Source organism: Fundulus heteroclitus, unplaced genomic scaffold (assembly GCF_011125445.2).
Source record: "Fundulus heteroclitus isolate FHET01 unplaced genomic scaffold, MU-UCD_Fhet_4.1 scaffold_48, whole genome shotgun sequence".
Taxonomy (NCBI): domain Eukaryota; kingdom Metazoa; phylum Chordata; class Actinopteri; order Cyprinodontiformes; family Fundulidae; genus Fundulus; species Fundulus heteroclitus.
The window spans coordinates 2,613,519-2,631,012 of NW_023396901.1; the positions used below are offsets into that span (position 1 = coordinate 2,613,519).

The window sequence follows — 17,494 nt, forward strand, 5'->3', positions numbered from 1 at the left end:
TTCTGTTAAAATCACAAATAAATTATATTGTGAATTAAAAACCCACTCAACCGATGCAACATTTTAAATTTACCAAATAAAGTAATCTTTTTTTGTAAGAACAGAATGTCCAAGTCATTATAGCTCATTGTTGCAGGTTTGCCTTATTACAATAATATAATCTTGAAATAAACATAAATTCTGTTTCTTCCTCAGCAATAAGACCAGTATTTGAGTCATTCTTTCCTTGAATACCCTTGCTGTATTCAGGAAAGTTTCATATATTTATTAATAGCTAACTTGGTGCAACACAATTAGTTTTTTAGTAAAAAATCACTGAATAGATGTGACTGGATTTATGTAGTGTTGATGAAGTGAATTTTTCTTCTTCCACTCTATTGAAACAAACAGTAATCATCAAGAGAGTTAGAAAGAGATAAATGTGATTTAAGGTTTGCAGCTCAGTGTTATTTTTAAATGTATTTTTTAAAAGACATTTAAAAAAATGTCTGGAAACTTTTCACTTTGGGTTATTTCTTTTAGTCAGAAAGAAAACTTTACTGAAATCTATGTTAAAGAAAGTAGAGAAGTAAGGGGGTGAATACTTTTTGGATGGACTGTTTGAGTGTGACTTAATGTGACTGTAACAAAACACTTTGGAGATTGAAATGTTTTACAGTTTTGGTGTTTATGAAGAGTAGAAAAATACCAGTTACTAAAATTATCTATTGTTATTTTAGACTGAAGGGCTTCCACACATACAACACTTTTAAATAGTTTTAGAAGGATTTTATGGTACGTGGCTGTGATATGGCTTGATAATAATAATAACAATTATTATTATTATTTTTATTAGTAGTAATAATAATAATAATAATAATAATAATAATAATAATAATAATAATAATAATAATAATAATATTAACATGGAGTACCAATGCAGTAAGTGAAGCATATTAAAAATTAAGACATTTTTTTATACAAATAATAATAACTAATGTTATTAAAAGGTTTATTCCGATGAGATGTCCATTTTTGATACAAGTCTGTTAAAACCTGCTATTTGTTGAAGGATTAAGACATAATCATTTACAACCCTTCAACAATATGTTGAAGGGTTGTAAAAAGGATAGAATAAACCCAATGCAACTTTACAAGTTAAGGCATGTCAAGGTCACTGCATGCTAGAAACATTGAATAAACAGATCTACACTGATCTCTATTAATTCTGGCATGCTAGTTTGTATTTATGTAAATTAAACACTCCTGTTTAAAGGCGGAATCTACAGCTGTCAGCTGCATTAGAGAAACTCCCACCAGATCCCCTTCAGCACCAACATGTTCTCTGTAGCTCTGCTGCTGCTGCTGGCGGCTGGATCCTGTGAGTCTGACTGAGGCAGAGACACTGACAAAATAATCACACCACAATGATTTACTGCTGTTAACAACTTTTGTATTCATGTTTTCTGTCACAGGTGTGAAGTGTGAACAGCTGACACAGCCAGCCTCTGTGACTGTGCAGCCAGGTCAACGTCTGACCATCAGCTGTCAGGTCTCATATTCTCTTAGCAGCTACTACACAGCTTGGATCAGACAGCCTGCAGGGAAAGGACTGGAGTGGATTGGGATGAAAGACAGCTATGGAAACTCATATTACAAAGATTCCCTGAAGAACAAGTTCAGTATTGACTTAGACACTTCCAGTAAAACAGTGACTCTGAATGGACAGAATATGCAGCCTGAAGACTCTGCTGTGTATTACTGTGCCAGAGAGTCACAGTGACACAAACCAGCAGCCCAGCTGTACAAAAACCCCTCAGAGCCTGAACACTTTTACTACTCACCAACCAGAGGAGGCGCTTTTAGACCACAAATGAATTTAGACTGTTTCATGCAGACAGCACCGCAATGTTCCAAATTTCTGTGAAAAAAAAAAAAAAACATGACATACAACGTACAATCATGTAAATTCACAATAATGGGATCTTTAACGAATGGCTCATTTAAATACGGGTCTTTCTTTGGTAATGTTATTGTCACCTCAGCATACTCCAACATATTGACACTAATTCAGAAATAACTTGAAACAATTTATGGTTCAACAAATGTGAACTTCAGAAAATTATGATGCTTGTTGTACAACAGATAAGCAGCAACAAATCGCTCAACAACATGGTGAAAAATTGCGTATTTTGTTTACTACTTAAAAAAGCTAATTAACACAACCAACAAGAACAACAAAACAAAGATGGTTAAAAGCTTATATTTCTATGTCACCTTCCCAATGACCCGAGGACACGGCCTATATACTTAATCAGGAAATAACCCAATAATTACCTTGGACATTGTTTCCCATAGTGATGAAAAAGGTTGCTTAAATTCATTGTATGAAACAATTTTTGTTCTTGGTGCTTTTCTTTTTTTAAGATGCTGTAAGTCTTTATTTCCCCCCAGTTGTCATATGAGACATATATAGTGATGGCTACTATATCTTTGAGATATATAATGACTTAGAAGGAGATTGAGTATATCATGTAATTCTTTTACAGTCACAGTACAAAAGTACTAACAGGATAGTTTGTTAATCTGCAAATTGAAGAATTCTGATTTAAAGACCTTCTGTGATGCTATGAGAAGAAGAGAAACTCCCCTCAGCTCATCTTCAGCACCAACATGTTCTCTGTTGTTGTGATGCTGCTGCTGCTGGATCCCGTGAGTCTCCCTGACTGACTCAAAGCAACCTTTGCTTTTCCCTGATCTCACCCAAATTGAGGTTTCATCTGGCTGTACAGAAGCAACAAATCACTGATAAAACACTGTCATGAAAAAAACAGATTATTGAGTTTACTTTTTAACCCCCCCCCCCCCCGAAAATAAATAAAACAAGTCAGAAAATATTAAACATTTGGACATTTGGAACAATATGGATCTAATTAAATATCATTCTGCTCTTCAGCTGTCTCAATACAAAGAGAATACATCAGATGTATGGATATATTAAATAACTGCTTCTGTTTGTTGATATAGCTCTTTTTTCTTGACCTTTCATGGGTCAACAGTAAGAACTCTATTGTGTGAAAGAAATGAGCTTCAAACTGCTGCCCCGCTTTCTAACAGCCTTTAACTCCGATGTCATTACGTGACGGAAACACACATGCATGATGTGAGTCAAATCCGGGGCTACAGCTTTCTGAAACTAAATTACATGGTGCAGGTTCTCTACTCCATTTTTGTTAGTTTTTGTGAAGTGGCCTCTGCTTATACAGCATGTAATGCAAAGGATTGTGGAATCCCTTTTAGGCTGGTAAGTGATATTGCAAGGTTTATTTGCTAAATTAGCTGCAGGTGGAAGCGTACAGACTCCTTTTCTTACCTCCTTCCTTATTGACTGCACTATTCAGACAGCACTTGTCATGGCGACTGTTGATGAACTTCCATTTTGGCTAAAGAGTCCTTACCCAATAAGGGTATTTGGATGGACCCTCAGTTCTCCCTCTGCTCCTGCCAGCTCACTGCACTTTTCCCCTCTGCTTAATTGAATTTTTCTCATCGTGCCTGTGTAATTGGTTCCAGTTGTTACTCCTCCTGTCTTCCCTCCTATATATATATATATATATATATATATATATATCTATATATATATATATATATATCTATATATATATATATATATATATATATATATATATATATATATATATATATATATATATATATATATATATATATATCTATCTATCTATCTATCTATCTATATATATATATATATATATATATATATATATATATATATATATATATATATATATATATATATATATATATATATATATATATATATATATATATATATATATTTGTTGTCAGCTCAGCCATTACCATTTGCCAGGTCCTCTGTCTTCAACCGTTTTTCTACTCTGCTCTGGTCTTGCTGTTGCCATGTTCCTGATTCCTGTTTCCCTGTCACTGTGTAAGCCTTGTTTCATTGTTGAATAAATTGCCACTATTCAACATGCAACTCCCAAGCTCTTGTCTGCGCTTCAATCCAATTCTGTCAAATATGACAACGTATGCAAGAACAAAATTGTTTTACTACAAACACAGAAAAGCACACCACTCGTTTAAACCTTTGTTTTTACTATTGTTCCTGAGAGTTTCCCCGCAGGTAGGTCAGAAATCTGCATGAGACGATGGCATTGATATAAAGATAATGTTCCTTTGTAGATTCGGAACCAACATTTAATATAGACCACAGAAGATTTTTTTGTCGTAATACAATAAGACAAACATATAGTGTCTCAAAATGTACAAAGTATGTAGTTGAAGGCAGACAGAGAATCATTGTAACAGAAATATTTTGCTGACTTGCACAAAAATCTCTGAAAGCCAAATAACTTGTGGGTTTAATTTACTAGTTACCACTCAGGCTGTATGGAGATTTACTGACTTGTGTAAAAAAATAAATGTTTATACATTTAACGGCAGCTGATTTTAGAAGTCCTAGACAATATAAAAAACTAACATTAGCTCCGATATGATTGTTGGACGTGTTTTTAATGTAATATTAAAATTGGTAAATATAAAAATCACAAAAGGAACACAAATAAGAAAACATTATTAATTAAAGACAGGTATTTTAAAAACAAGCATACTGTGCCTCCTGTTGGTCACTACTGTGTAAAAAAAACCCTTTCCATTATGTGTTTCTGATGTAGCTGGTTTGGTATTATGCAAATCAGAAGTGTCAGGTTTTATAGAACGGATCTGTTGCCGTCAGCTGCAGAACAAGAGAAACACCCATCAGATCACTTTCAACACCAACATGTTCTCTGTAGCTCTGCTGCTGCTGGCTGCTGGATCCTGTGAGTCTCAATGAGACAAAGATGTGTGTCATGACCGAACCGAATATTCCCTGCTGGTAATGATATAATTTTAATGTGTTTTTCTACAGGTGTGAAGTGTGAACAGCTGACACAGCCAGCCTCTGTGACTGTGCAGCCAGGTCAACGTCTGACCATCAGCTGTCAGGTCTCTTATTCTCTGAGCAGCTATTGGACACACTGGATCAGACAGCCTGCAAGGAAAGGACTGGAGTGGATTGGGATGAAAGACAGCTATGGAAACTCATATTACAAAGATTCCCTGAAGAACAAGTTCAGTATTGACTTAGACACTTCCAGTAAAACAGTGACTCTGAATGGACAGAATATGCAGCCTGAAGACTCTGCTGTGTATTACTGTGCCAGAGAGTCACAGTGACACAAACCAGCAGCCCAGCTGTACAAAAACCCCTCAGCGCCTGAACACTTTTACTACTCACCAACCAGAGGAGGCGCTTTTAGACCACAAATGAATTTAGACTGTTTCATGCAGACAGCACCGCAATGTTCCAAATTTCTGTGAAAAAAAAAAACATGACATACAACGTACAATCATGTAAATTCACAATAATGGGATCTTTAACGAATGGCTCATTTAAATACTGGTCTTTCTTTGGTAATGTTATTGTCACCTCAGCATACTCCAACATATTGACACTAATTCAGAAATAACTTGAAACAATTTATGGTTCAACAAATGTGAACTTCAGAAAATTATGATGCTTGTTGTACAACAGATAAGCAGCAGCAAATCATTCAACAACATGGTGAAAAATTGCGTATTTTGTTTACTACTTAAAAAAGCTAATTAACACAACCAACAAGAACAACAAAACAAAGATGGTCAAAAGCTTATATTTCTATGTCACCTTCCCAATGACCCGAGGACACGGCCTATATACTTAATCAGGAAATAACCCAATAATTACCTTGGACATTGTTTCCCATAGTGATGAAAAAGGTTGCTTAAATTCATTGTATGAAACAATTTTTGTTCTTGGTGCTTTTCTTTTTTTAAGATGCTGTAAGTCTTTATTTCCCCCCAGTTGTCATATGAGACATATACTGTATAGTGATGGCTACTATATCTTTGAGATATATAATGACTTAGAAGGAGATTGAGTATATCATGTAATTCTTTTACAGTCACAGTACAAAAGTACTAACAGGATAGTTTGTTAATCTGCAAATTGAAGAATTCTGATTTAAAGACCTTCTGTGATGCTATGAGAAGAAGATAAACTCCCCTCAGCTCATCTTCAGCACCAACATGTTCTCTGTTGTTGTGATGCTGCTGCTGGATCCCGTCAGTCTCCCTGACTGACTCAAAGCAAGCTTTGCTTTTCCCTGATCTCACCCAAATTGAGGTTTCATCTGGCTGTACAGAAGCAACAAATCACTGATAATGTAAAAACGTTTTTACATGACACTGTCATGTAAAAACAGATTATTGAGTTTACTTTTTAACCCCCCCCCCCCCCCCCCCCCGAAAATAAATAAAACAAGTCAGAAAATATTAAACATTTGGACATTTGGAACAATATGGATCTAATTAAATATCATTCTGCTCTTCAGCTGTCTCAATACAAAGAGAATACATCAGATGTATGGATATATTAAATAACTGCTTCTGTTTGTTGATATAGCTCTTTTTTCTTGACCTTTCATGGGTCAACAGTAAGAACTCTATTGTGTGAAAGAAATGAGCTTCAAACTGCTGCCCCGCTTTCTAACAGCCTTTAACTCCGATGTCATTACGTGACGGAAACACACATGCATGATGTGAGTCAAATCCGGGGCTACAGCTTTCTGAAACTAAATTACATGGTGCAGGTTCTCTACTCCATTTTTGTTAGTTTTTGTGAAGTGGCCTCTGCTTATACAGCATGTAATGCAAAGGATTGTGGAATCCCTTTTAGGCTGGTAAGTGATATTGCAAGGTTTATTTGCTAAATTAGCTGCAGGTGGAAGCGTACAGACTCCTTTTCTTACCTCCTTCCTTATTGACTGCACTATTCAGAAAGCACTTGTCATGGCGACTGTTGATGAACTTCCATTTTGGCTAAAGAGTCCTTACCCAATAAAGGTATTTGAATGGACCCTCAGTTCTCCTTCTGCTCCTGCCAGCTCACTGCACTTTTCCCCTCTGCTTAATTGAATTTTTCTCATCGTGCCTGTGTAATTGGTTCCAGTTGTTACTCCTCCTGTCTTCCCTCCTATATATATATATATATATATATATCTATATCTATATATAGATATATAGATATAGATATAGATATAGATATATATATATATATATATATATATATATCTATCTATCTATCTATCTATCTATCTATCTATCTATATATATATATATATATATATATATATATATATATATATATATATATATATATTTGTTGTCAGCTCAGCCATTACCATTTGCCAGGTCCTCTGTCTTCAAACCGTTTTTCTACTCTGCTCTGGTCTTGCTGTTGCCATGTTCCTGATTCCTGTTTCCCTGTCACTGTGTAAGCCTTGTTTCATTGTTGAATAAATTGCCACTATTCAACATGCAACTCCCAAGCTCTTGTCTGCGCTTCAATCCAATTCTGTCAAATATGACAACGTATGCAAGAACAAAATTGTTTTACTACAAACACAGAAAAGCACACCACTCGTTTAAACCTTTGTTTTTTACTATTGTTCCTGAGAGTTTCCCTGCAGGTAGGTCAGAAATCTGCATGAGACGATGGCATTGATATAAAGATAATGTTCCTTTGTAGATTCGGAACCAACATTTAATATAGACCACAGAAGATTTTTTTGTCGTAATACAATAAGACAAACATATAGTGTCTCAAAATGTACAAAGTATGTAGTTGAAGGCAGACAGAGAATCATTGTAACAGAAATATTTTGCTGACTTGCACAAAAATCTCTGAAAGCCAAATAACTTGTGGGTTTAATTTACTAGTTACCACTCAGGCTGTATGGAGATTTACTGACTTGTGTAAAAAAATAAATGTTTATACATTTAACGGCAGCTGATTTTAGAAGTCCTAGACAATATAAAAAACTAACATTAGCTCCGATATGATTGTTGGACGTGTTTTTAATGTAATATTAAAATTGGTAAATATAAAAATCACAAAAGGAACACAAATAAGAAAACATTATTAATTAAAGACAGGTATTTTAAAAACAAGCATACTGTGCCTCCTGTTGGTCATTACTGTGTAAAAAAAACCCTTTCCATTATGTGTTTCTGATGTAGCTGGTTTGGTATTATGCAAATCAGAAGTGTCAGGTTTTATAGAACGGATCTGTTGCCGTCAGCTGCAGAACAAGAGAAACTCCCATCAGATCACTTTCAACACCAACATGTTCTCTGTAGCTCTGCTGCTGCTGGCTGCTGGATCCTGTGAGTCTCAATGAGACAAAGATGTGTGTCATGACCGAACCGAATATTCCCTGCTGGTAATGATATAATTTTAATGTGTTTTTCTACAGGTGTGAAGTGTGAACAGCTGACACAGCCAGCCTCTGTGACTGTGCAGCCAGGTCAACGTCTGACCATCAGCTGTCAGGTCTCTTATTCTCTGAGCAGCTACTGGACACATTGGATCAGACAGCCTGCAGGGAAAGGACTGGAGTGGATTGGGGGGAAATATACTGGAGAGTCAGCGTACAAAGATTCACTGAAGAGCAAGTTCAGTATTGACTTAGACACTTCCAGTAAAACAGTGACTCTGAATGGACAGAATATGCAGCCTGAAGACTCTGCTGTGTATTACTGTGTCAGATACCACAGTGATACAAACAAGCAGCACAGCTGTACAAAAACCCGTCAGGGCCTTAACAGGATATATCAAGCCACAGGAGCTGTATGATCGAGTTTATATTTAGGCACATGGAAAAATTACATATTTTTTCATTCAAAATTAAATTAACACAACTACAAAATTTGTTTATGTTACCATGTTTTCAAATGAAATCAGAGGTTTGTTAGAAACATTAATTTTGTATCAAGAAAATAATGTAAGTCAACAACAATTTTACATTAACGATAAAATTATTTAAAAAAAGTTTAACGAAATATATATTTTTAAACAATGTTAAAACAGGAGTAGAAACGTTAAACATACATTAGATACAATCATTCTGATCTAAATGTTAAAATCCCAGTGTCTGTGAAATCATTCTTACATCATAATTTTGCTCCCTTCAAAAACTGTCCAACATCTTGATGTCAAATCTGTCAAATCTGAGAAGTTATTGAAATGTAATTATATTTCGATCATACTTAACTAATGCACTATTTTCTTTTGGCTCGCTGACCCAGTGAATAAAAAAACCCAGCAGAACCCAATGAGCTGACCCGCTCAGTTCTTAAAGTGTTGGTCATTACTAAAACACATGGATCAGGCAGACAAACTAAAAAAGGACTTGTTGCCATCAGTGGAGTCAGTTTCTGGTGTGGCTGTTTTGGTATTATGAAAATCAGGTGAGTTGGGTTTTAATATCTTGATATGTTGCTGACAGCTGTAGAAGAGAAACTCCCATCAGATCACCTTCAGCACCAACATGCTCTCTGTAGCTCTGCTGCTGGTGGTGGCTGCTGGATCTTGTGAGTCTCACAGAGAGAGAAATTATGTGATCATACCTATAGAATGTTTAATTTTACCATAATTATATACAATGTTTTTGTTTGGTTTTATTATTAGCTATAGGTGTGAAGTGCTGACAGTTTAACACAACCAGTCACTCAGACTGTACAGCCAGGTCAACATCTGACCATCAGCTGTCAGGTGTCATGATCTGTTCTGTTTGAACCTGAATTCAGCCACACACACAGCTTCGTGTTAAGAGTTTTATTGAAGGGGATGAGTTGTGGATGATGAAACCAGGGTCTTTACCGAGCTGAAGCAGATGAATGGTGATGTCAGGAGCTGGCAGACGAGAGGAAGCTGGAGGACCGAAGGTGAGCTTCGGGACGGAACCAGAGCAGAGTTTGGAGCGGGGTCCAAGCTGGCAGGACAAGAGTCTGACGACAGGAGAATGAAGGCAGAGAGTCATCCAGGGAAGAACGACGATGAACCAGAGATGAAGGGCTGGCTGAAGAGTCCTTAAGTATTTGGATTGAGGCCGGGTTTATTGACTGCAGCAGGTGGAACTGATCGTAATCGGGGTGTATGGGAGGAGGAAGGTGTCGTAAAATGTCCAGGGTGCAGCAGGCAAAGCTGCACTCTGACATCAGGTCGCTTATTCTCTTGGCAGCTATGCAACAGCTTGGATTAGACAGCCTGCAGAAGAAAATGTTGGAGTGGACTGGTTCTGCACAAAGTGGATAAATCGCAGACTACAATGATCTGCTAAAAACCAAGTTTAGCATTAGTTCAAATGATTCTAGTAAAACAGTGACTCAGAGACCACAGTGACATAAATGTTCAGATGCTGTGATGCATCTGAACATAAAACTGCCTTTAGTCATTCTTATAGTACCACAAGCATAAAGCCCAACATGTTCTTGTGTTTCTGTCCTACTTAACGTTTTTATCCCACCTAGATGCCTTTCCGCCTCACCTCTCTGGTTTCCTTTTCTCAGATTGTCCTAAAAATATTCTGGGTTCTAATGCAGTTCCTGTATCGTGAACAGGCTGGTGGGAAGGTGTCTTCTTTTGCAGCAGACAGCAAGAGATCAAGTCTTGAAAACCTAACTCTTCTGATTTACGTAAAACTGAAATTATCATGCTCTTCACACTTAATAAAAAAGAGTAGTTTTATGCAATATAAACCAGAATGAAGGAAAAGTGTGCTTGCTTTTAAAAATGTGGATTTTAAAACAATTTGTGTCGTCCTATTGGAAAGGGTGAAGAAATACTTTTAATCTTTAGGGGCAAGTTTGACACAATGTCTTTTCAGAGTATAATAGTGATACAACAAACAACTTTGATTACTTTTTAAACCAAAATTAGAATCTAGTGCAATTGTTTTTGCTGATGCAATCAGTGTCAAAGTTATATGCGGAAATAAAACCAACACTTAAAAATCGAAAATATGAGCACAAACCTAAATTCGGACAGCTCCAAAACAGACAAAAAGGTCATGTTGACTTTTGTAAACTTCTTGTTTTCAGAATTCCTTTAAATGTGTGGTTCAACTTAAATACATATCGTTTGCCCACTTCTACAAAGAGCTTTGAAATTTGTTTGTTAATTAAAATATACAAATTTGGGTTGTTTATGTGACAAAGAATCCTGAATTAACAAAATGATTATAAACCTAGCTACTTCTGCTTCATATTTACATTATATCCAAAATGATCTCCTCTAACAGGACTGGTGCAGACAGTCATAATATTTGTTATTATTTGGCTTTAAATCTTTATGGCATTGAGTAAAAGTAATGATAAATTACCGGACAATTTATGTTTAACCTAACCCATCACCGTACCCAAAAAAGTCTTACAAGATTATTGAGATCAAATGTCTACAGAAAATCAAGAGCAGTTCTGTATCTTTTTCAGGGGGAGGAGTTGATGCAAAGTTTGCACTGCTTCCACCTTTACATGTCTGTGAGAGAGTTCAAGACCTGCAGTAAATCAGACACAAAGACACGTCCAGACTGAGCAGAGACAAATGGCTTGTACAATGATCAGACTTCATCAGGTTGTGATCGCTTTCCTCATCCTGGCAGTTAACTGGACCGGTGAGAACAAAGGATCATTTAAAGGAACCTCTTAGTGAGTAAATACATAATTATTACAGTTCAGAACGTAATGATCTGTCTGTCTGCAGGTACTGATGGTCAAACACTGACTGAGTCTGAATCAGTGGTTAAAAGGCCTGGAGAATCCCACAGCCTGACCTGCACATATTCTGGGTTTAGTAGCACTCCTAGCATGAACTGGATCAGACAGGCATCTGGAAAAAGACTGGAGTGGATTGCTTATATCAACAGTGGCAGTGGCACCGTCTACTCTGACTCAATGAAAAACCGGTTCACCATCACCAGAGATAACAGCAGAAATCAGGTGTATCTGCAGATGAACAGCCTGACAGCTGAGGATTCTGCTGTTTATTATTGTGCTCGAGAGCCACAGTGACACAGGAAGCAGAAACACTGTACAAAAAGTCCTTGATGCATCAATAGTTGTAACAAGAAGACACCACAGGGGGAGCTCTAACACAATTTATCACAACAAACACAATTAGATGGACATGTCTCTGATGATCTGAAGGAATCTGGACAATTCACACTGGAGAAATAACTTTGAGATGTTTTTAAAACCAAAATGTTTTGGTGCCTAATAAAGAAGAATTTAAAATCTATTATTTCAAAAACAGTTTTTTGCATCAGTATTTTAATGACTATATTTAATAAGGTTGCAGGAGAAAATAAGCACATCAAATTAGAGTGGTCTTTCGATCTCTCTTGAAGTTTTCTGTTTAAAATTACAGAATTTACTAACAAAGGTTTTTGAATGATAGAATTAATGTAAATAATTAACAGACTATCTGTTATACATACCAGAAATAAATGTGTTTTATTTTATTTTTTTCTGGCCCAAAACAGAGTTTTTATCGCCGTTGTGGTCAACCTTCGAGGGCCAGTGTCTTGTAATATTTAGATGCTTCAACACACTGGACTCAAATATGGTGTAGAGGGTGAACAGGAACAATTTCTGATGTTCATCTTCATAAAAAACCTGCCAATCAGCAGATTTGCTTGATGCTCAGTGAGTCAGCACTGAGCAGCAAAATGTATTGTCTTTGTTATGACTAAGAAAACATAAACTTATATTTAGAACGTGTTGCTTCATACATTTTCACTGGAACCACTTTAAAAATTTAAATGTAATGGCAGTGAGGTGGCTCAGCTGCACAGAGAATGTTGTTTCAAGGCTTCGAGACATGGTGAACAGATGCAATACTATATACTAAAGTATTTAATCATTGTCTCCTTTTTACATTATAAACATCTGTGCAGGATTGTGTAAACTGTTAAATCCTTCATGTGGTAAACTTTGATTTACCTGAATAAATATAATTAATGTAAGAATAGTGTAAAAGTCAAAAATCCTGACAGGCAGGACCGTCATCATGCAAATGAAGTGTTCTGGTTTAAAGTCTTGGTCTGATGCTGTCAGCTGCAGAAGAAGAAAAACTCCCATCAGATCAACTTCAACACAAAAATGTTCTCTGTAGCTCTGCTGCTGCTGCTGGTTGCTGGATCCTGTGAGTCTCACTGAGGCAGAAACTTTTACAGCATGAGCACAATGAACTGACTGATCACTGTTTATGTGGTAATTATAAACTTAACATTTTCCTCTGCAGGTGTGAAGTGTGAACAGCTGACACAGCCAGCCTCTGTGACTGTGCAGCCAGGTCAACGTCTGACCATCAGCTGTCAGGTCTCTTATTCTCTCAGCGACTGGACAGCTTGGATCAGACAGCCTGCAGATAAAGGACTGGAGTGGATTGGTTACACATGCAAGGGATGCACCCCAATCTACAAAGATTCTTTAAAGAATAAGTTCACTTTTGCAGTGGATACTTCCAGCAACTCTGTGAGTCTGAATGGACAGAGTCTGCAGCCTGAAGACTTTGCTGTGTATTACTGTGCCAGACAAGACCACAGTGACAAAAACAAGCAGCACAGCTGCACAAAAACCCCTCAGAATACATGCAACCCAAAACCACCAGAAGAGGCACTTTTAAATCAGCTAATCAATTAAACTGAAACATAAAACACATGCTAAGTTTATCCCTGACATGTTGATATAAAACTAAAAGTAAAAATACAAAAATAAATGTTTAAACTTAAGAAACATTATACTGTAATATGAGGAATAATAAAATAGGCTGTTTAAATAAACCTTCAAAAAAGATTACAAACCTAAATTCAAACTCTCAAAAAACAACAAAAAACATCTCTTATCAACAAATGTTAATTCCTGTTTTCCAGACTTCCATTTAACTTTAGGTTTACCAGATATGAGAAATATTTACCCACTTCTATAAAGAGATTGGCAATTGGTTTATTATTTAGATATAAAAAAGTGTCTGAGTTGTTTTTTTTGACAAAAAATCATGAATTTAAAAAGGGTTATAGATCCACCTCTGTTTCATATTCATGTTATATATACAACGCTCTCCTCTTACATGGTTGCTACAGATGTTATTATTTGTCTTTAAATATTTATGGCTTTAAATGAAAGTGATGGCAAATTAACCAAAAATGTATGTTTAAATTAATCCATCAATATGTCCAAGAATAATCTAAAAGGATTACTGAAATCAAAAGTCTGCAAAAAATTTAAGAGGAGTTCTGCATCTTTTCCAGGGGGAGGAGTTGATGCAAAGTTTGCGCTGCTTCCACCTTTACATGTCTGTGAGAGAGTTCAAGACCTGCAGTAAATCAGAGACAAAGACACGTCCAGACTGAGCAGAGACAAATGGCTTCTACAATGATCAGACCTCATCAGGTTGTGATCGCTTTCCTCATCCTGGCAGTTAACTGGACCGGTGAGAACAAAGGACCATTTAAAGGAACCTCTTAGTGAGTAAATACAGAATTATTACAGTTCAGAACCTAATGATCTGTCTGTCTGCAGGTACTGATGGTCAAACACTGACTGAGTCTGAATCAGTGGTTAAAAGGCCTGGAGAATCCCACAGACTGACCTGCACATATTCTGGGTTTAGTAGCACTCCTTCCATTAACTGGATCAGACAGGCAGCTGGAAAAGGACTGGAGTGGATTGCTTATATCAGCAGTGGCAGTGGCACCGTCTCTGACTCAATGAAAAACCGGTTCACCATCACCAGGGAGAACAGCAGAAATCAGGTGTATCTGCAGATGAACAGCCTGACAGCTGAGGATTCTGCTGTTTATTATTGTGCTAGATAGCCACAGTGACACAGGAAGCAGAAACACTGTACAAAAACTCCTTGATGCATGAATAGTTTTAACAAGAAGACACCACAGGGGGAGCTCTAACATCACTTATCTTAGAACAAACACATTTAGATGGACATGTCTCTGATGATCTGGGGGAATCTGGACAATTCACACTGGAGATGTATTTAAGCACAAAATCTTTGGATGCCTAGTAAAGAAGAATTTAAAATATATTATTTCAAAAACTGTTTTTAGCATCAGTATTTTAAAGACTACATTTAATAAGGTTGCAGGAGAAAATATGTGCATCAGATTAGAGTGGTCTTTCGATCTCTCTTGAAGTTTTCTATTTAAAATTACAGAATTTACTAACAAAGGTTTTTGAATGATAGAATTGATGTCAATAATTAACAGACTATCTGTTATACATACCGGAAATAAATGTGTTTTTATTTTATTTTTTTATCGCCGTTGTGGTCAACCTTCGAGGGCCAGTGTCCTGTAATGTTTAAATGCTTCAACACACCGGACTCAAATATGGTGTAGAGGATGAACAGGAACAATTTCTGATGTTCATCTTCATAAAAACCTGCCAATCAGCAGATTTGCTTGATGCTCAGTGAATCTGCAGTGAGCAGCAAAATGTATTGTCTTTGTTATGACTATGAAAACATAAACTTATATTTAGAACGTGTTGCTTCATACATTTTCACTGGAACCACTTTAAAAATTTAAATCTAATGACAGTGAGGTGGCTCAGCTGCACAGAGAATGTTGTTTCAAGGCTTCGAGACATGGTGAACAGATGCAAAACTATATACTAAAGTATTTAAAGTATTTAATCATTGTCTCCTTTTTACATTATAAACATCTGTGCAGGATTGTGTAAACTGTTAAATCCTTCATGTGGTAAACTTTGATTTACCTAAATAAATATAATTAATGTAAGAATAGTGTAAAAGTCAAAAATCCTGACAGGCAGGACCGTCATCATGCAAATGAAGTGTTCTGGTTTAAAGTCTTGGTCTGATGCTGTCAGCTGCAGAAGAAGAAAAACTCCCATCAGATCAACTTCAACACAAAAATGTTCTCTGTAGCTCTGCTGCTGCTGCTGGTTGCTGGATCCTGTGAGTCTCACTGAGGCAGAAACTTTTACAGCATTATCACAATAAACTGACTGATCACTGTTTATGTGGTAATTATAAACTTAATATTTTCCTCTGCAGGTGTGAAGTGTGAACAGCTGACACAGCCAGCCTCTGTGACTGTGCAGCCAGGTCATCGTCTGACCATCAGCTGTCAGGTCTCTTATAATCTGGGCAGCTACTGGACAGCTTGGATCAGACAGGCTGCAGGGAAAGGACTGGAGTGGATTGGTTACACATGCAAGGGATGCACCCCAATCTACAAAGATTCTTTAAAGAACAAGTTCACTTTTGCAGTGGATACTTCCAGCAACTCTGTGAGTCTGAATGGACAGAGTCTGCAGCCTGAAGACTCTGCTGTGTATTACTGTGCCAGACAAGACCACAGTGACAAAAACAAGCAGCACAGCTGCACAAAAACCCCTCAGAATACATGCAACCCAAAATCACCAGAAGAGGCACTTTTAAATCAGCTAATCAATTAAACTGAAACATAAAACACATGCTAAGTTTATCCCTGACATGTTGATATAAAACTAAAAGTAAAAATACAAAAATAAATGTTTAAACTTAAGAAACATTATACTGTAATATGAGGAATAATAAAATAGGCTGTTAAAATAAACCTTCAAAAAAGATTACAAACCTAAATTCAAACTCTCAAAAAACAACAAAAAACATCTCTTATCAACAAATGTTAATTCCTGTTTTCCAGACTTCCATTTAACTTTAGGTTTACCAGATATGAGAAATATTTACCCACTTCTATAAAGAGATTGGCAATTGGTTTATTATTTAGATATAAAAAAGTGTCTGAGTTGTTTTTTTTGACAAAAAATCATGAATTTAAAAAGGGTTATAGATCCACCTCTGTTTCATATTCATGTTATATATACAACGCTCTCCTCTTACATGGTTGCTACAGATGTTATTATTTGTCTTTAAATATTTATGGCTTTAAATGAAAGTGATGGCAAATTAACCAAAAATGTATGTTTAAATTAATCCATCAATATGTCCAAGAATAATCTAAAAGGATTACTGAAATCAAAAGTCTGCAAAAAATTTAAGAGGAGTTCTGCATCTTTTCCAGGGGGAGGAGTTGATGCAAAGTTTGCGCTGCTTCCACCTTTACATGTCTGTGAGAGAGTTCAAGACCTGCAGTAAATCAGAGACAAAGACACGTCCAGACTGAGCAGAGACAAATGGCTTCTACAATGATCAGACCTCATCAGGTTGTGATCGCTTTCCTCATCCTGGCAGTTAACTGGACCGGTGAGAACAAAGGACCATTTAAAGGAACCTCTTAGTGAGTAAATACAGAATTATTACAGTTCAGAACCTAATGATCTGTCTGTCTGCAGGTACTGATGGTCAAACACTGACTGAGTCTGAATCAGTGGTTAAAAGGCCTGGAGAATCCCACAGACTGACCTGCACATATTCTGGGTTTAGTAGCACTCCTAGCATGAACTGGATCAGACAGGCATCTGGAAAGGGACTGGAGTGGATTGCTTATATCAGCAGTAGCAGCAGCATCTACTACTCTGACTCAGTGAAAAACCGGTTCACCATCTCCAGAGAGAACAGCAGAAATCA

The 17,494-nt window shown here is 36.6% G+C and overlaps 3 gene segments (V, D, J or C); all 3 read left to right on the forward strand.

The window, feature by feature from the left end:
* The first annotated feature begins 1,314 nt into the window (after nt 1-1,314).
* LOC118560772 lies at nt 1,315-1,762 on the forward strand. The segment is given in 2 exon segments: nt 1,315-1,360; nt 1,455-1,762. Coding segments are annotated over 2 exon segments (351 nt in total).
* Nucleotides 1,763-8,228: 6,466 nt separating this feature from the next.
* Nucleotides 8,229-8,737, forward strand: LOC118560757. The segment is given in 2 exon segments: nt 8,229-8,268; nt 8,358-8,737. Coding segments are annotated over 2 exon segments (420 nt in total).
* A 4,216-nt stretch (nt 8,738-12,953) lies between these two features.
* On the forward strand, nt 12,954-16,380 carry LOC118560758. The segment is given in 2 exon segments: nt 12,954-13,084; nt 15,977-16,380. Coding segments are annotated over 2 exon segments (447 nt in total).
* The last annotated feature ends 1,114 nt before the right edge of the window (nt 16,381-17,494 follow it).